This window comes from Leptosomus discolor, chromosome 23 (assembly GCF_034619465.1).
Source record: "Leptosomus discolor isolate bLepDis1 chromosome 23, bLepDis1.hap2, whole genome shotgun sequence".
In the NCBI taxonomy this organism is placed as follows: domain Eukaryota; kingdom Metazoa; phylum Chordata; class Aves; order Leptosomiformes; family Leptosomidae; genus Leptosomus; species Leptosomus discolor.
Window position 1 is genome coordinate 4,483,641 of NC_141413.1, and position 18,676 is coordinate 4,502,316.

Consider the following 18,676-nt stretch of genomic DNA (forward strand, 5'->3'; position numbering starts at 1 on the left):
TGATGGATGGAGGGAGGGAGGGATGCAGGGATACAGGGATGGAGGAAGAGAGGGAGGGAGTGAGGGAGGGAGGGACAGAGGGAGGGACAGAGGGAGGGAGGGATGAAGAGCTGGAGGGAGGGTGGGATGGATGAGGGAGGGAGGGAGGGATGGATGAGGGATGGAGGGACAGAGGGATGGAAGTATGGAGGTATGGAGGGAGGGAGGGAGGGAGGGACAGAGGGAGGGAGGGATGAAGAGCTGGAGGGAGGGTGGGATGGATGAGGGAGAGAGAGAGGGAGGGATGAGGGATGGAGGGACAGAGGGACGGGGGGATGGATGGAGTGATGTGGAGGTGGAGTGATGCTGGGGCAGTAGGACACGGGACAGAGGGACGCAGGGCCGGGGGACAGCGGGGACAAGGGGATCCCCCACCCCACATCCCACCCCACCGCAGGGCATGGAGGACCCGGCCGAGGAGGACAAGGCGGCTGCGAGAGAGCAGCGGGCGCGGGGCTCGTCCCGGCCCCCCCTGCAGCAGCCCGTGCCCTTCATCCTCTGCACCTTCCAGCGTGAGCCCCTGGGGACACGGCGGGGGGACACGGGGAAAGGCCAGGGGGGTGGCCAGGCCCCCCTGCCAGCCCCTACCTCTCCCGCAGGGCTCAACTTCTTCCAGCTCCGCTGCTACATCTTCCAGGCGCTGGAGCTGACACCCCGCGGCCCCAAAGGCACCGCAGGTGGGACCCCCTCCCCAGCCCTCGGGTCCCCACCCCGGTGGGCACCCCAGGGTGCTGACAGCGTTGCTGTCCCCCAGACCCCGTCGCCCACGTCTCCTTCGTGCACGTCAGCCAGAGCACCCGGGTGCTGCCCAGCACCCTGGACCCCCTCTGGGACCAGACGCTGCTTTTTCACCGGGTGCTGCTGTACGGGGACCCCCGGGGTGTCTGCGATGACCCCCCCGTCGTGGTGGTGGAGATCTTTGACCAGGACAAAGGGGTACGGCACCCACGGGTGGGGAGCACCCCTGGGTGGGGGGAGCACCCCTGCCCAAGCAATGCCTTGCAGGGTGCCGGCGGTTTCCTGGGGAGGTGTGTGTGCACCCCAGATGTTTGGCTGGACGTGGGGTGCTGGAGGCCACCCCGGCTTTGGCGTTACCCGCTGCGGGGGCCAGGGGGGGCCGGCCGGGGAGCTGCTGGCTGCCTTTGAGCTGCTGCACGACGCCGAGGTGAGGGGCTGGTGGGAGGGGTGGCACTGGGGGGCGGGGGGGGGGGGGCACCCAGGTGATGGGGTGGCATCATCGTCGTGCCCCGTCCCCGCAGGATGGGTCCCTGGCGCAGATCAGCACCCCGCCGTGGAGGCAGGGGGTCTTCAGCGTCCCCCTGGGTATTCGGCCCCTCCTGCGGCTGGTGGCACTGGAGGTGAGAGCCGGGGAGGGCGGGTGGGGACAGGGACAGTGATGAAGGTCCTGGGGATGGGGTGGGGACAAGGACAGAGGTGGGGACAAGGATGAAGACAGGCTGGGGATGAAGTCAGGTTTGGGGACGCAGATGAAGATGGGGATGGAGATGGGACAGGGACAAGGACAGGAATGAAGAAGAGGATGGAGATGGGACAGGGACAGGGACATGGTTGAAGAAGGGGATGGAGATGGGACAGGGACAAGGACAGGAATGAAGAAGGGGATGGAGACAGGACAGGGATGAAGATGGGGATGGAGAGGGGACAAGGACAAGGACAGGAATGAAGAAGGGGATGGAGACAGGACAGGGATGAAGATGGAGATGGAGAAGAGACAAGGACAGGGACAGGAATGAAGAAGGGGATGGAGACAGGACAGGGACAAGGACAGGGATGAAGGTGGGGACAGGCACAGAGGGATGAAGACAAGATGAGGACAGGATGGGGATGGAGAAGGGGACAGGGACAAGGATGGGGACGGGCACCTTCGGCATCCCAGCGGGCATGCAGCCCGCTCAAGGTGACCCCCGGGCACCCAGGGGGGGTGACAGCCGCTGGATGTCCCCCCAGGTGCTGGCCTGGGGGCTGCGGGGGCTGCGCGGCGGCGTGCGGGCGCCCAGCCTGGAGGTGCAGTGCGGGGGCCGGACCCTGCGGACCCCCACCATCGCCGACCTCGCTACGAACCCCAATTTCCCCATCAACGCCTTCCTGCTGATGCTGGTGAGGATGAGGGGGGGGAGCACCCCACCCATGGGTGCTGCTGCTGGCACCCTGGGGTGACCGTGTGGCTTGTCCCCAGCACCTGCCGGCGGAGGAGGAGTACGTGCCCCCCATCCGGCTGCGGGTGCTGGACACACGGGATTTTGGCTACCGGCCCGAGGTGGGGCAGGCCTGCGTGCGGGATCTGGGGCAGTACTGCTGCCAGCCCCATGGCGAGGGGCAGCCCCCCAGGCCCAGAACCCCCCTACCTGGCTCTAGTATGGCCCTGACCAGCTCCAGTATGGCCCTGACCAGCTCCAGTATGGCTCTGACCAGCTCCAGTACAGCTCTGCCCAGACCTGGTACACACTGCCCCATCCCTGGTACCCTCCTGCCCCATCCCTGGTACCGCCTGCCCTATCCCTGCCCATCATTGCCCCATCCCTGGTATCCCCCTGCCCCATCCCTCTACCCCTGCCCCATCCCTGCCCATTCCTGCCCCATCCCTGGTACCCCCTGCCCTATGCCTGGTACCCCCCCTGCCCCATCCCTGCCCCATCCCTGGTACCCCCTGCCCCATCCCTGGTACCCCCTGCCCCATCCCTGCCCCATCCCTGGTACCCCCTGCCCCATCCCTGCCCCATCCTTGGTACCCTCTGCCCCATCCCTGCCCCATCCCTGGTACCCCCTGCCCCATCCCTGCCCCATCCTTGGTACCCCCTGCCCCATCCCTGCCCCATCCCTGGTACCCCCTGCCCCATCCCTGCCCCATCCCTGGTACCCCCCTGCCCCATCCCTGGTACCCCCTGCCCCATCCCTGCCCCATCCCTGGTACCCTCCTGCCCCATCCCTCTACCCCCTGCCCCATCCCTGCCCCATCCCTGGTACCCCCTGCCCTATGCCTGGTACCCCCCTGCCCCATCCCTGCCCCATCCCTGGTACCCCCTGCCCCATCACTGCCCCATCCCTGGTACCCACTGCCCCATCCCTGCCCCATCCCTGGTACCCTCCTGCCTCATCCCTGGTACCCCCTGCCCCATCCCTGCCCCATCCCTGGTACCCCCTGCCCCATCCCTGCCCCATCCTTGGTACCCTCTGCCCCATCCCTGCCCCATCCCTGGTACCCTCCTGCCCCATCCCTGCCCCATCCCTGGTACCCCCTGCCCTATGCCTTGTACCCCCCTGCCCCATCCCTGCCCCATCCCTGGTACCCCCTGCCCTATACCCGAAACCCCCCTGCCCCATCCCTCGTACCCCCATGCCCCACCCCCGGTATCCCCTGCATCATCCCTGCCCATCCCTGCCCCACGCTGCCACCTCCATGACGGTTTATTTGCCCCTCTCCCCCCCCCCCCCGCAGCCACTCCCTGGAGCAGGATCGCTCGGGTGAGTCCCCCAGACCCTCAGCACCCGGCTCCCAGCCTCAGCACGGCTGGACGCCGGGGTCCCCTGCCCCGTGCCTCAGTTTCCCTGAGCAGTCCCCTTTGCTCCCTGCAGATACTGTCAGGGTTCATCACCAAGAAGGTGGCCGTGGACAAGGTAGGCACAGGAACGGGGCCACCAAGGCCACCGTGGCCACCCCTGCCACCCATCCCCATCTCACCCTGCTCCCCACCAGGCTGTGAAGGAAGAAGAGGAGGAGGAGAAGGAGGAGGAAGAAGAGGAGGAGGATAACTGGTGGGGCAAATACTATGCGGCCATGGGGGACAAGGCAAAGAGCCGGCAGGGGACGAACAGGGACACACTGAAGGTGAGCTGGAGCCTGGGACCTGGAGCAGGGGACAGGGGACAAGGATGAGGATAGGGACAGGATGGAGATGGGATAGGATGGGGACAAGAATGGAGCAGGGCATTGGGACAGGGGTGGCTGGGGACGAGGACACAGATGGGGATAGGGATGAAGATGGGATAGGGATGAGAACAGGGATGGTGATGAGGTGGGGACTGGGACAGGACAGGGATGGGGACAGGGATGGAAATGGGATGGGGACAAGGTCAGGGATAGAGACTGGGAGGGGAACAGGCTGGGGACAGGGACAGCGATGAAGAAGGGGATGGGGACAAGGACAAGGCTGAAGATGGGAGGAGAACACGGGCAGCGATGAAGATGGCACGGGGACAAGGCTGAAGAAGGGGACAGAGATGGGACGGGAAGAAGCACCAAGATGGGGCTGGGGACAAGAACGGGGACAGGAATAGGGACAAGGCTGAGGCCAGGCACCGCTCCCCAGATCTACAACTGTGAGCTGGAGGCGGTACCCGAATTCGAGGGGCTGCAGGATTTCTGCCAGACCTTCCCCCTCTACCAGCCGGGAGTTCACCCCGCGCCGGGCGACGACCCCGTCCCCGTGGGCGAGTTCAAGGTGGGTGAGAACACCCGTGGGACCCCCAGAACCGGGGCAGGGGCACCCCGGGGTGCATAACCGTGTGGCTCTCGCAGGGGCTTTTCCGTCTCTACCCTCTGCCCGAGGACCCCGCGGTGCCCCCGCCGCCGCGCCACTTCCAGGAGCTGCCCCCCAGCCAACCCCAAAAGTGCCTGGTGCGGGTCTACATCGTCCGGGCCTTCGACCTGCCCCCCCGCGATAGGAACGGGCTGGTAAGGCCACCCATGGGTGCTGGGCAGGGGTCCCCCATCCCCTTCCACCCCGTGTCACCCTGACGGTCCCCTCCCTGCTGCCAGTGTGACCCCTACGTTCGTGTCTCGCTGGGGACGAAGACGCTGGGCCAGCGGGACCAGTACGTGCCCAACACCCTGGAGCCCGTTTTTGGCAGGTATGGCCAGGGCGGGTGGCCCGGTGGCACTGTCACCCCTGGGTGGCACTGGGCTGGGAGGGTCTGGCACTGAGAGGAGGTGCCCAGGGGGGCTGGTGGGGCCCCGTTCCCCGTGTCAGGATGTCCCTGTGCCTACCTGTGCCTGTGTCACCAGGTCCCCATGCTACTGGATCCCTACGCCACCAGGTCCTCGTGCCACCACACCCCCCGCTATCAGGTCCCCATTCCCCGTGCCAGAAGGTTCCTGAGCCTCCAAGTCCCCAGTTCCTCTACCAGTACGTCCCCACGCCACCAGGTCCCCATTCCCTGTGCTGGAGTGTCCCTGTGCCACCAGGTTCACCTTCCCCATGACAGCAGGTCCCTGAGCCACCAGATGCTCCATTCCCCGCATCTGCAAGTCCCCATGCCACTAGGTCCCCGTTTTTCCCACAACAACATGTCCCCACGCCACCAGATGTCCATTCCCCATGCTGGTGGGTCCCCATGCCACCAGATGTCCATTCCCCATGCTGGTGGGTCCCCATGCCACCAGGTCCCCATGCCTATGGGTCCCCGCTCTCCATGCCAGCGGGTGCCAGCCCCCACGCCGGCGTGTCCCCGGGGCTGATGGCACCCCTGCTGCCAGGTTGTTCGAGGTGACGGGCACCATCCCGTTGGAGAAGGACCTGCGGGTTTCGCTGCTGGACTATGACCTGCTGCCACCCGACCAGGAGGTCGGTACCACCACCATCGACCTGGAGGATCGCCTGCTGTCCCGCTTCCGTGCCCACTGCGGGCTGCCCACCTCCTACCGCACGTGGGTGACCCTTGGAGGGGGGGACAACGGGGACACCGGGGGGCTGGAAGCATTGGGGTGCATGGTCCTGAGACCCGGAGTGGGCATGGGCACAGTGGGATTTGGGACAGGATGGGGACAGGGATGGGCAGAAGGAGATGGGAACAGGGTGGGCACAGGGGTGGCACAGGGGGATGGGGACAGGGATGGGCACAGATTAGGACGGGATGGGCACAGAGGGATGGAGTGGGCACAGGGGTGGGCCAAGGTGGGCACAAGGATGGGGACAAGGTGGGCGCAAGGATGGGGACAAGGTGGGCACAAGATGGTGGGGCTGGCACGGGAACGGGCACAAGGGGATGGTTATGGGTTGGGCGCAGGGGGATGGAGAAGGGGTGGGTACATGGGGATGGGCACAAGACTAGGGTGGGCTTGGCACAGGGATGGGCACAGGGGGAACGGGATGGGCACAGTGGGATTGGGATGGGGACAGGGCTGGGCAGAAGGAGATGGGAACAGGGTGGGCACAGGGGGATGGGGACAGGGGTGGGCACAGAGGGATGGGCATAGATTAGGACGGGATGGGTGCAGAGGGATGGGGTGGACACAGAGGTGGGGACAAGGTGGGCACAGGGGTGGGACGAGGTGGGCACAAGGACGGGGACAAGGTGGGCACAAGATGGTTGGGCTGGCACAGGAACGGGCACAAGGGGATGGTTATGGGGTGTGCATGGCGCAGTGGGGTGGCACAGGGATGGGGACAAAGAGACGGGGCCGGGGTGGGTACACGAGGGTGGGGATGGGGACAGGGAGGAGGGGATGGGGTGGGCACAGGGATGGGCGTGAGGAGATGGTTATGGGTTGGGCACAGGGGGATGGAGAAGGGGTGGGGACATGGGGATGGGCACAAGACGAGGGTGGGCTTGGCACAGGGATGGGCACAGGGGAACGGGTTGGGCACAGCGAGATGGGGACGATGGCCGGGGAGGTGAGAGCCCCCAGCCCACCCGCTGTCCCTGCAGCACCGGCCCTGGGTGCTGGAGGGACCAGCTCTGCCCCAGCCGGGCACTGGAGCACTTTGCCCGCACCCGAGGGCTGCCGGCACCCGAGTTCAGCGCCGAGGGCACCGCCGTCACCTTTGGGGACAACACGTTCCTCCTCAGCCACTTCGGTGGGTAGGGGTCTGGGTGGGGGCACATGGCGGGGCGGGGGGGGGTTGGATCCGCTCCCACGGGTGTGACAGTTCGGCCTTGCAGAGAGCGGACCCCCCCCGCACCGACCCCCCGGCATGCCCCGCGAGCGCCTCGCCCTGCACGTGCTCCACGCCTGTCACCTCGTCCCCCAGCACCTCGAGACCCGCACCCTCTACAACAGCACCCAGCCCGGGCTGGAGCAGGTGGGGATGGGGCACCTCGGGGTGGGGGGGTGGGGGACGGGGACAGGGAGATGGAGACGCTGGGGTGACAGTGACATGGCCAGGGATGGACCCTAAGGTGGTGAGGGTGATCCCCAGGGTGAGGAGGGCCCTAGGGTATAAGGGAATGACAGGGGGACAACGGGGACCTTGGGGTGACAGGGACCCCGGGGGTGGGTGATGGGGACCTTGGGGTATAAGGGAATGCCAGGGGGACAACTGGGACCTTGGAGTGACAGGGACCCCGGGGGTGGGTGATGGGGACCTTGGGGTATAAGGGAATGCCAGGGGGACAACTGGGACCTCGGGGTGAGAGGGACCCCGGAGGTGGGTGATGGGGACCTTGGGGTATAAGGGAATGCCAGGGGGACAACAGGGACCTCGGGGTGAGAGGGACCCCGGGGGTGGGTGATGGGGACCTTGGGGTATAAGGGAATGCCAGGGGGACAACTGGGACCTCGGGGTGACAGGGACCCCGGGGTGATGGGGACTCCAGGGCTGGGAGGGATGCTGGGGGGTGGTGGGGACCCACGGGGTGATGTAGACCCTGGGGCAGAGGGGGTGCTGGGGGATTGATGGGGACATGGCAGTGACGGGGACCCCGGGGGCAGGGAGGGATGCTGGGGACCCTGGGGTGATGGAGAACCTGGGGGTGGGTGACGGGGACGCTGGGGTGACAAGGATGGACGCTGGCGGGGATGACGGGGACCCCGCAGTGATGGGGACCCCAGGGCAGGGAGGGATGCTGGGGACAAGTGTGTGCGATAGGGACCCAAAGGGTGTTGGGGACACCCTGGGACAGGGCGGGGACGCCGGCATGGGGACCGAGGCGTGCCAGTCACAGCTCCCCCCCCCCGCCATGTGCCACGCAGGGCAAGGTGCAGATGTGGGTGGACATCTTCCCCGCCAGCCTCGGGCCCCCCGGGCCCCCCATCGACATCACCCCCCGCAAGCCCCAGAGGTGAGCACCCAGCCAGGACCCTGGGGGGAGGTGGGACAGGGACATCCCCGGGGGGGGAGAAGGTGACACGTCCTCGTGTCCCCCTCCCCGAGGTACGAGCTGCGCTGCGTGGTCTGGAACACGCGGGACGTGGACCTGAGGGACATCAACCTGGTGGGGCAGCGGATGAGCGACATCTACGTCACCGGGTGAGCCGAGGCCACCGCTGCGGGGCGGTGACGGCAGGGCTGGGGACGAGGGTGACGGCAGCGTCCCCTCTCCCCGGGTGGCACGGCAGGTGGCTGGACGGGCTGGAGGAGCAGCGGCAGAGGACGGACGTGCATTACCGCTCGCTGCAGGGGGACGGGGCCTTCAACTGGCGTTTCGTCTTCTCCTTCGAGTATCTGGCAGCCGAGCAGCTCTGCGTCCTGCCCCGGAAGGCAAGAGGCACCCCAGGGTGGGGGGGGGGGGGACGACGACACACGGGGGACAAGCATGACACCCCCCTTTCCCTCTCCCTACCACGGCAGGAGCATTTCTGGAGCCTGGACGAGACGGTGCTGAAGGTGCCCCCCAAGCTCATCCTCCAAGTGTGGGACAACGACAAGTTTTCTGCCGATGATTTTCTGGGTGAGATCCCGTTTCCCTGCCCTGCAGCCCCCCCCCGGCAGGGTGGGGGTCACCCACAAGTGGTGGGGGGGCACCCACAGGTGACGACGGGCACCCGCGGGGTGACAGCCAACTGGCCCCCGCCTTGACTTTTCCCCGCAGGCGTTCTGGAGCTGGAGCTCACCAAGCTGCCGTGCCCAGCCCAGCACCCCCAGGACTGCACCCCAACGCCGCAGGAGACCCCCCAAAGCCCCCGGCGTGGGGCACAGGCCCCTTCCCGGCTCTCCCTTTTCCGGCAGAGACGGGCGAGGGGGTGGTGGCCCTGCACGGTGCAGGAGGACGGCAAGCGGCGCCTTTCGGTAGGTGGCAGGGGCACCGGGCTAGCGGGTGACAGCGATGACAGGGAGCCGGGGGGACAAACCCTGCACCCCAGCTCCCACCCATCACCCCCTCATCCAGGGTAAGCTGGAGCTGAGCCTGGAGCTGCTGACGGCAAAGGACGCAGAAGAGCGGCCGGCGGGGAAAGGCCGGGAGGATCCCAACATGTACCCGACGCTCCCAGCACCCGTGTGAGTCCCCAGGGAGAGCAGCTCGTCCCTCTCTTGGGGTACAAGGGGTGGGGACAAGGGGTGTCTGAGCTGGGTGTCCCCCACAGGCGGCCGGAGTGGTCCTTCCTATGGCTGCAGGCGCCGCTGCGGGCCCTGCGCTACACCGTCTGGCAGCGACACCGCTGCGGCCTCAGCCTGGGGCTGGCCCTGCTGCTGCTCCTCGCCCTCCTCTTCACCTTCATCTACGCCGCCCCGGTGAGCACAAGGGGCACAGCCGACCCCCCCCCCCCCCATTCCCCCCCCTCCCAAGCCCCCCCTGAGCTCCCCTCTCTTCCTCCTCGCAGGGTTATTTAGCCATGAAGCTGGTCAACCCCCTCAAGAGCTTGCACCTCACCGGCGGGGACAAGCCGTGATGCGCCACCCCCGCCTCCCCCGATGTGTCACCTCTTTAATAAAGCCCCATGCAGCAACAGTCAAGGCGTTGTCCCCCTCTCCCTGGGCTGACCCAGGAGCTGCTGCGTCTTGGGGAGCCTCACGGCGGTGGGAGACAGACCCCCCCCCCCCCCCGTCTTGCTACGGCACTCGGCAGCAGCGGTTTGGGGAGGAAACGCTGCGTCCAGGGGGCCCAGCGGTGACAAGGGGCACGGCCACGTCACACACACACACCAATATTTATTCCAAGACACCAGTTACAGCTCCAGGGAGAGGCGCACACATGTCACTCCCAGGTATCAGGCAAAAAAACCCACCCAATCAACCAACCAACCAACCAAAAAAAGGCAAAACACCAGAAAAAAACCCAAACCTCTCCTTTCACACCACAATCGCCGTTGGGCACTTTGACAAAAGCTCCCACCTACCCCGGTGACAGCATCCTGCCCAAAAAAAAAACCCCCGGCCACACGTGCCCCCTCCCACCTCGGGTACCACCGGGTGCAGGGCAAGGACACAGCTCCCCCCGACCCCGGCGAGGAAGGGGCTGCCCGGGGCGTGGCCGGCGCGGCGGCACGTTTGCCATCTTGATGGCCCCAGAGCCACCAACCTGGGACAAAGGGACCGAACAGCTCCTTCCCCTGGGTCATCCCCCGCCCCCCCAGGGACTCTGTGCCACCATGGCGTGAGCGAGCGACGGGCTCCCGAGGGGCCAAGGTGACGACCGGCAAGAGAAACGCGGAGAACTCGTCACCCAAAGCAGTCACTGAGGTAGGAATAAACTACGACTCCCTGAAAGGCAGCGAGAGCTCCGGCTCCGAGAGGCAGGGGGAATCGCCCCGCCGAGGCTCAGCTCCTCCTCCTCCTCCTCCTCCTCGGGGCTCCGGGATGCAGCGAGCACCGAGGGGGGAAAAGGTGTCGGAAGCCACAGACACGACATGCAAACAGCACCGGTGCGGGAGGCCGCGGCGGGACGGGAGGCGTGCGGAGCCGGCGGCGTGCTCAGCGGTGACCCTGGGGAGCGGGGAAGAGGGGCCGAGCCCCGAGACGCAGCAGCAGCAGCGGCGGCGGCGGCAAACGGCGACGAAAAAGTGGGGAACCCAACGTTACACCCCGAATCGAGGAGGGGTCTGCAGCGAGGGGCTGCCCCGGGTCACCTTTGTGGTCCCCAAGGGGGAGCCAGGCGAGTTCCCAAGCTCGACGTGCCTCGCCCCCCGGGGAAACCCATCGGCATCCCCTGCCCCAAATCACCAAACCTCGGCGACCAGCGGGACAGAGAGGGGTGGCACGGCAGTGGGGGGGATTCAGAGGACAAAGAGAAGTAGCCCCGTCTCCAGAGCCGGCGATGGAAAGCAGCTGGAGTGGGATGAACCGCGTGGGAAACCCCCTCCTGGGAACGAAATCCCTCGGGACAAGGGGTTGGGGGGGGACGCTGCAAGGGGACAGCGAAAGCGCTCGGCTCAGCGTCGCTCTCAGAGGGGATTTCACAGCCCAGGTGGCGACTTCAGCCCGTCCTCCCGAGCCACACACCCAAAGCCAAAGCTCCTTCGGGGGACGGCCCGTCCGTCCCCACGGCTCCCAGGCCGGCGCGCGCCACGCTGGGGGATCGCCGCTTCCACCCGGAGCGGCGCGGGAGCTCCGGAGCACGAGAAGAAACGGGGCAGTCCCTGGTTTTGTGGGGACACACACACACACACAGAGGTCCCTGCCGTGAGGGTGGGTCCATCACGCTCTGGCCAGTCTGGGATGGGTGGGAGTCACGACGTGGCTAGTAAGGACCAGCGCCGGGCCATGGGGGGGGGGGGGGAGAGGGTTCCCAAGTCAATAGAAATGTTTCCGGCTCTGCTCCTGCCACTTGTTGTAGATGATGACTCCGATGACGATGGCGAAAACGATGGCGACGAGGGAGAAGAAGACGATTAAGAAGAGCGCCAGGCCGCTCATGGGCTCCAGCGGCGCCTCCACTGCACGGTAAGAGGAAGAAAACCAGCCCGTGAGACCCCGGCGCCTCCAAACCCGGCTGGGATTTGCCTGCACTAAGAGGGGTTGAACCACCCCACACCGACACCCCGGTCCCCGCCACGCACGCCCTGCCAGGCTCCCACCACCCCAGGGTTGGGCTTCCCAAAGTTTTCAGGCCCAGCTCGTCGTAGGGGCTACGGCGGTGAGACTTCAGGGGACGCGAGGGGCTGGTGGACGCGGCTGCGGGGGCGTTTCCGGAGGGGAGATGGCACCCTCGAGCGGCCGGCGGACCAGCACAGCCCATTTCGGTCATGGCACGGCCAAAACAGAGCACTGGGGTGCTCCAGGAAGGCAGCGCTTCTCCGAGGGCGAGCTCTGCCGCCCACTACACCCGCGCCAGAGAGGGGCTGTGACACCGGTTCTGCCACAACTGTCGGTGGGAGGAACAGGGCACGGACCTCCCAGTTCCAGCTGGAGCTTGGCGGGTTTGCTGGCGAGTTGACGCGGTTTCAGCCCCACAAGTACCACAGCTCCACCACCCTACAAGTGCCCCCCAACCCCTGCTGGTCCCACCTTCCCCTGCACGAGGCTGACGGGTCCTTACTCACTTCCCGGCAGCTTCAGGTTGTCCACGACGGGCAGGTACACCTCTCTGTCCCGCTTCTCCTCCTCCGGCGTCCGCTCTACCGTCAGCTGGTAAAGCTTCAGCGAAATGATGTCGTGGTTGTCTGGAAGCAGAGCAGAAACGTGTCCCGAGGCGTCACCAACCACGGCTCTGCCCAGGGACGCGAGGGCCACAGGCAGCACCGTGGGATTGTACCACTTGGGGCAAAAAAGCGCTGGTTCTCCCCTCCCGAGGCGGGGGGGGGGGAAATCCACCTCGGCAGGGCAGCCCCCGCCAACGGGAACCTTGGAGCTCCTTCCGTTGAAAAAAAACACCAGCCCAGACCGGGAGACCAGCTGACTCGAAACCACTCGGCCACCCGAAAGGGGAACGCGTTGGCATCAGCCTCACGCGGCGCCGCTTCCTCCGCTCGTGGCGGCGGAGCTGTTAGCGGGACAAGGCGAGCCTGCCAGCTCCCCGGGGCACTGGGCAGAGAGAGAAAAAGGGACTTTTGTTGGAGAAACGGAACAATGGGCCCAGCCAGCGGCTGTCAATGTGCTTTTGTAGAGGCCGAACTCAACTCGGGCTTAAAACCCACGGCAAGAGGCCCGGCGGGGTAACGTCAGGCCTCGCAGCACCTCGACCAGCGCTGGGAGCGAAGCGCGGTGCTGAGGCAGGCGGAGGGCTTTTAGCTTTAGCTCTCGGCAAACCCCACTTTACATCGAGCCACGTGGCAGCGCCGCTTCCAGGCGCGCCTGGGCTGGGCCCTCCCTCAGCACCGGGCAGGCCCGAGCTCTCGGGCTGTGAAATCCAGAGCAAAATAGATCCCAACGTATCCCGGCGGCAGAGGCAGCGAGCAGGAGGCAGCGCCACGGCCTGGCCGTAACGCCTGGGGCGTCTGCAGCAAAGGCAGCTCCTTCCAGCGCTGCCCTCGGGGCGAAACCAGGCACCACGGGTTGCAGCAAGGGAGTAGAGATTTTTTTTTCAGCGTTTATCCTGGGTTTTGTCTCCAAAACACGCGCCTTGGGAGGAGCAAACCCTCCAGCTGAGCCGGTACGGCCACCGTGTCGTTGAGAGAGGCTGGCTGAGGCTGTGGCCCCGCAGGGAGGCTCAGGGAAAAGTGGGAAGCGCTGCCTAGACAAAGCGTTTCGGGGAGCAACGTGCCCAGATCAGGCTTTGGGCTCCTCAGGAGTCACGGCAAGATAAAATCCCAGGTTCCCGCTGGCTGCTGAAGGGTGTTTCAAGCATGGGAAGGTCCTGGCGTGCCTCTGGAAGCCCCACCAGGTACCAGGCTGCACCTCCAGCCACCCAAGGCTGCACAGGAGCTGCCAGAGCCGCTGGGGAAACGAAGCTGGGGACCCCGGGGCGGTACCTGACAGGTCTCCGGTGACAGAAGAAGTCCCAAAGTAGTACCCACGGGGCAAGCGTACGCCCGGCACGTCGATGCAGTCCCTCCACTCGTGCTTCCCGTCGATATCGATCAAGACCTGAGGAAGAAGCAGCTCTTTGAGCCTTCGCCCCCGGCCCCAAGGCTCCGCTGCCCCCCCCCCCCGCGGCGGGCGGCCCTCACCGTCAGCCTCCTCTTGACGTAGCGGATCACCAGGAAGGTGTCGTGGTTGAGGTTGCGCACCATGGCCGTGCAGCCCCCCAGCTCCGTCGGTCGCCCGTCCCGGTCGTGGTCGTAGGTGAGGGAGCCGTTGTTGACCATGGCCGAGATGTAGGGGAAGACACGCTGCAAGGAGGGGGAGGATGAGGCTGGGGGTGAGCTGTGCACGGCTTTCCCGGTGAATCCCGGCACTCCTCCAGCCGCCGCAGCCCTACGGACCCCAAACTCCTTCGCACCGCCCCCCGCCACCCAGGAATGCGCCTCGACAAGACAACAGCGTGACCCCCCCCCCCCGCCCCCCCCCCCCGCTCCCGTCCCCCAGCCTTCCTCAGGCTCGGCCTCAGCTCCCAGGTACGCGGGACGGAGGACAGCGGGTTTCCACGCAGCCTCTCCCAGCTCCCGCGGGGATTTGGGGAGCGAGGAGGAGGGAATCCCTCAGCCGAGGTGAAACCTTGCCAACGTAAGGCAGCGACGAGCCAGTACCTGGTTTCCCGGGCTGTACCTCCTCTTCTGAGCCTGCCCGTCCGGGGTTATCGCAAAGCAAGAAAGAGCACAGAAGCAAGAGGGTCACAGAGCAGAGGTTAGTGCGAACCCGCAACCTGGAAACCGCCGCCCGAGGGAGCTCAGCGCCTCATCGGCCGAGCGGGGCCTCGAGCAGAGCCGGGGAGGGGGTGGTTTAGGCATTAGGCACCGAATCCCGGGGGATACGGCAAGGAAACGGCGCTGGGGGGGGGGGAAGGCGAGGGGCACGTCAAGCGTTGCCGCGGACGGCGCTCCTCCTCCTCCTCCTCCTCCTCCTCCTCCTCCTCCTCGGCACGCAGCAGCTCGCTGGCCCAGAAGCCAGCGCCGGGACGCACGGGCCACGGCAGCTCCCCGGGGACCTCTTGCCGGGCCACGGCAGCTCCCCGGGGACCTCTTGCCGGGCCACGGCAGCTCCCCGGGGACCTCTTGCCGGGCCACGGCAGCTCCCCGGGGACCCCTTGCCGGGCCACGGCAGCTCCCCGGGGACCTCTTGCCTCAACAACACGACGCTTTTTGTCCTTTCAAAGCAGCCGTGAAGCCGCACACCCTTCCGGCAACCGGCCACCCAGCAGTTCTCCATCTCCTCCCTTCCTCGGGGCTGGATGGGTGCAGGGCAGCCCCCTCCGGCGGCACGCTGCGCCGGGAAGCTAAACACCCACGTCCTGCTACTGATTTCTCTTAAATAAGACCCATCACGCGGCCTTTCACCCCACAAAAGCAGAGCTGCCACGCTGCAAATCAACAGGATTCCCTCCGACACCGCGCTGATGCCTCCAACACCGCGCTGATCCCCGAGAGCTGCCGGCAAGGCGGCACCAGGCGGCTCGGAAAGGCTTTTTACGGGCACAAAGTCCACCCCTGCGCCAGGGCCGGCTGCTGAACAAAAGCCAGGAGTTGCTCAACGTTTGCTGGGCACCTCCGAGGTCAGGGCGCATCCCAGCTGCGCCCTTTTGTCTCTCTCCTTGGGGTGAAGGGGGTCCTGGGGGGAGGTTAGGGCCAAGGGGGTGAAACAGCGCCTATTTTTTAGGGGAAAACTGGAATTAAGCAAGCGTCCAGCTTTGGTTTTGGAGTGATGAAGCCGATTCCAGCATCAGAGTGGGAAGGGCCTGGTTTTAACGGCCTCTGCGCAGGGAGGGACGTCAATAAAGCCCGAACAAACCACAGCCACGTCAGGAACACCAAGGTCTTTAGGCAGGCCCCTTTCAGAGAGGCAGAGCGCAGCCCCCAGAGCGGGGAAAGCCTCCTGCCGCCTCGCTGCCACGGAACAGCTCGGGTACTGCTCTACTCAAGGCCTACAAAGCTCTCGCTACAGCTTCACCTCCCCTGCTGCTTGCTGGCAGCCTCGCACCGCAGAGGTGGTGCCACCAGCTCGTTTCCTCCTGCCCCGAAAGGCTTTTCTCCGGGTAAAGCTGACCACAAAACTACCCCACTGCAGAGTTATTGCCTCGCTAGGGAGAAAAACCAACTAGGCAGAGCACGGCGGGGGGGCAGGCAGGGGAGAGGAAGCAGAGTAATAGCCGGTCTGTGATTTAAGAGGTCCAAAAAAAGGCCACACCGTGGCGACGGAGAGCTGCGATCGTGGCGGTAACCTCGGTGCTGCCCACGCCGCGCTCTGCAGGCGGCTGGCAAGCGGCAACGGTCCCGTTCATCCTTCCCAGCTCACCTCCTGCTGCTTCTCCTCGTTCGGGTAGGTGTCCACAAACACTCCCAGGCCCAGGAAGTTATCCTTGCTTCCAAAGACAGGTCCTAGAAGGGAGGAGAGGCTCAGAGCCGGGGTGGCGAGGCCGGGCGGGTACGGCAAAGGGTTTGTTCCCCAGCCCTTCACGGCGTGTCAGGTCACGGGGCAGCCGTGGGCAGGTCATCCACCACACAGACCCTCCAGGCAGGGAAGTCAGAGGGCCAGATTAAATCCTCTTCCCTTTGCTGGTCAAGGATCAAGCTGCCTTCACAGTCCCTTCTTCAAGGGGCTGACTCCCAGGGCAGGACCTCCCCCACCTCCAAATCAGGGCAAAACAACCCCAAAGCCGCCCACCCCCGAGCTGCCTCCAGCCTCCCAGGGCCCCCCTAAAGCCCCAAGCCAGGGCTCCGAGGCCCAGAGGCAGCCTCCCACCCGGGCGTTCCTCTCTCTTTGCCTCCCAGGGCGAGAGAAAACCAGCCCAAATGCCCCAAAACGCTCCAATTCCCCACTGCCGTTTCCCCAACCGAGCTTCCAGCCCAGGAGGGCAAGTCTGGAAAAAGGCTTGTCCTCGAGGAGGCGGCACGGGCCGCTCGGCACCTTCCCCTCGAGGCACGGCCTCGGCCCCGGCAGCCGCCGGCGGCGCTTTACCCGGCTGCATGCGGTCCTTGGTGTACCAGATGGCGAAGCCGTCCCCGTTCAGGTTCTTCTTGCCTTGCCCGTGGATTTTAAAATGCACCTGCATCTCCCAGTCCCGCAGGTAACACGGCTGCAAGAGAAGGAGCAAAGAGGTGACACGAGGGCGGCCCTCGCGCCAGCACCCACCGCTTCCCCCACCCCGCGAGGGGTCGGCAGGGACGGACCCTCCGCTGCCGCCCGTCCCTCGTAACAGCCAGCGGCTCCGCTCCCCGTTTCCCCCTCGCCGACAGCCCGCGCTGTCCTACATTTCGGATGTGAGGAAGAATAATTAACCCCAAGGGCCACGATTAAGCCGAGGGAATTAGTCGTTACCCACGGCTATAAAAAGCCAAAGAATCGATTCCGATCTCACGCGATTCCGAGGCAACAGCGACTCCGGGAAAATCAATAATCCGGGAAAAGGAGAGCAGAAAAAGCCCAAGGAGCAGCTGCTAATTGCTGACGAGCCAATTATTCCTGGAGCTACCAACCAACGCCGCCGTGAAGCCGGCTGGTGGCTCCGAAGCCGTAAACCCAAACAAAAAAAAATTTAAAAAAAAAAAGGAAGAAAACCGCCCTCAGTATTTTAAAAACAATGAATGCTGAGCACAACGGACCACTTGTGGTCTCGTAGGGCATCTTCCAAACCCCTGTGGAACGGGCTGGGTGCTGGGGCACAAAAACCCCCACCAATTTCGATCCTAAATCGAAATTCAGTCGGAACTACCAAGGTCTTAGAGGGAGTTTCGCTGTCTGCGGGGCAAAAGGCTCGTGGGGGCAGCGGAGCACCTCTGACAGAGCCAGAGCTGGCACAGCCCCTGGAGCTTTATCGGCCCCACCCCGAGACGTGGGCAGGGTAAAGGGGGCAGCAGGCGCGCTCCAGCCGTGGGGTACCCAAAAGAGGACCAAGCTGGTCAGCACAGACCCCCCCAAACTCACACGGGAGGGGAAGGCAGCCCTTGCAGGAGGCGCCCCGCCAAAGGCGGGAAGCTGAAGTGTCGCTGGTGCCCCCCCCCAGCCCCAAAGCCACTCAGTCCCCAAAGGCCCCCAGCTCCCACCCCCGGGGCTCTCCCCTGCGCCGCTCAACACCCCCAGGCAGCTTCCCACCACCCTCCCCCCACAGCCCACCCCAATTCCCCCCATCACCACCTTAGCCCAGATCCTCAAACCTCCCCAGCCCAAACACCTCCTCTGTCCCCACAACCCCCCAAACTAACCCCCACCCCCAAAACCCCCTCATAGCTGCTGGCTTGGACCCCCACACTCCCTCATGTGGCCCTACCACCCTGACACCCCCACCCCCCAAACCAAGATCCTCCCAGCTCAAACCCCCTTCCCCAGGACCCCAGCCCCCCCCTCTCCACCAGCTGCCCACCCCCCAGCCCTGTCTATACACCCGCACCCCAAACCTCCTTACTCAGGAACCCCCCTCACCCCTGGCTCAGTCTCCAACGCCCCCCCCCCCCCCCCGGCCCCCAGTTCCCCCATCCTCACCCCTAAATCTCACTCCCCACACCCCCAACCTGGCTTGAACCAGCTCCTCCAGTCCCTCCCCAGTATCCCACCCCTACAGAGAGCACCCCACGGTCCCGACCCTCTCGCCCAGCCCCCCTCACGGTGCCACCACCCCCCCCCCCCCCCCCGGTCCCCCGTCCCCCCCCCCCCCACTCACCACTCGGTTCCAGACGGCTCCCTGCTTGCTCTGCACATCGGGAGTGAGGCGGATGTACTGAGTCATAACCATGGCGTTGCCCAGCAGGTCCCACAGCCCCGAGCTGGCCGAACCCACACCTGCAACCCACAAGAACCGTCGGTACCGGACACCCGGTACCGGTACCGGGCCCCGCCCGCCGCCCCCCCTGCCCTACCCACCCTGGTACGGCTTCGAGAGCGAGTGCTCCCGCTTGAGGTGCTCCTCCGTCTGCTCGGCCCGCGACCCGCCCAGCCCCAGCGCCACCGCCAGCAGCGCCAGCCCGGCCCGCCACCGGCCCGTCGCCGCCATC

At 65.8% G+C, this 18,676-nt stretch overlaps 2 protein-coding genes across 3 annotated transcripts; one reads left to right on the plus strand and one right to left on the minus strand.

The window, feature by feature from the left end:
* Positions 1–439: 439 nt before the first annotated feature.
* Positions 440–10,951, plus strand: FER1L5 (fer-1 like family member 5). The gene is made up of 26 exons (XM_086477056.1): positions 440–551; positions 639–716; positions 794–975; positions 1,085–1,204; positions 1,299–1,397; positions 2,008–2,157; positions 2,237–2,456; positions 3,497–3,522; positions 3,634–3,675; positions 3,788–3,886; positions 4,368–4,499; positions 4,577–4,732; positions 4,817–4,908; positions 5,534–5,704; positions 6,706–6,854; positions 6,940–7,079; positions 7,970–8,058; positions 8,151–8,246; positions 8,336–8,477; positions 8,568–8,667; positions 8,809–9,005; positions 9,106–9,215; positions 9,302–9,449; positions 9,539–9,603; positions 10,292–10,717; positions 10,810–10,951. The coding sequence occupies exons 1-26, from the start codon at positions 440–442 to the stop codon at positions 10,949–10,951; spliced, it is 3,483 nt and encodes a 1,160-aa protein (XP_086333182.1).
* Positions 10,952–11,425: 474 nt separating this feature from the next.
* LMAN2L (lectin, mannose binding 2 like) lies at positions 11,426–18,675 on the minus strand. 2 transcript variants are annotated; one of them, XM_086477080.1, is made up of 9 exons: positions 18,546–18,675; positions 18,346–18,464; positions 16,647–16,764; positions 15,984–16,066; positions 14,282–14,314; positions 13,763–13,924; positions 13,565–13,679; positions 12,197–12,316; positions 11,426–11,590 (listed from the first exon to the last, which is right to left on the minus strand). In XM_086477080.1, exons 1-9 carry the CDS (start codon positions 18,673–18,675, stop codon positions 11,448–11,450), a joined length of 1,023 nt encoding a protein of 340 aa, XP_086333206.1. In that variant the 3' UTR covers positions 11,426–11,447. The 2 variants fall into 2 exon arrangements, with proteins under 2 accessions (XP_086333206.1, XP_086333207.1); XM_086477081.1 differs by lacking the exons at positions 14,282–14,314; positions 18,546–18,675 and having other exon boundaries at positions 18,346–18,456.
* Position 18,676: the final 1 nt, after the last annotated feature.

Bases quoted from the DNA above. Each gene is read 5' to 3' on its own strand.
- FER1L5 (XM_086477056.1), top strand. From the start codon at position 440: ATGGAGGACCCGGCCGAGGAGGACAAGGCGGCTGCGAGAGAGCAGCGG. The intron at 552-638 runs GTGAGCCCCTGG...CCTCTCCCGCAG, and splicing joins CATCCTCTGCACCTTCCAGC to GGCTCAACTTCTTCCAGCTC. The intron at 8,247-8,335 runs GTGAGCCGAGGC...GTGGCACGGCAG, and splicing joins AGCGACATCTACGTCACCGG to GTGGCTGGACGGGCTGGAGG.
- LMAN2L (XM_086477080.1), bottom strand. From the start codon at position 18,675: ATGGCGGCGACGGGCCGGTGGCGGGCCGGGCTGGCGCTGCTGGCGGTG. The intron at 13,925-14,281 runs GTACTGGCTCGT...CCCTCCTTGCAG, and splicing joins GGTACAGCCCGGGAAACCAG to CGTGTCTTCCCCTACATCTC. The intron at 11,591-12,196 runs GTGAGTAAGGAC...CTTACCGTGCAG, and splicing joins CAACCTGAAGCTGCCGGGAA to TGGAGGCGCCGCTGGAGCCC.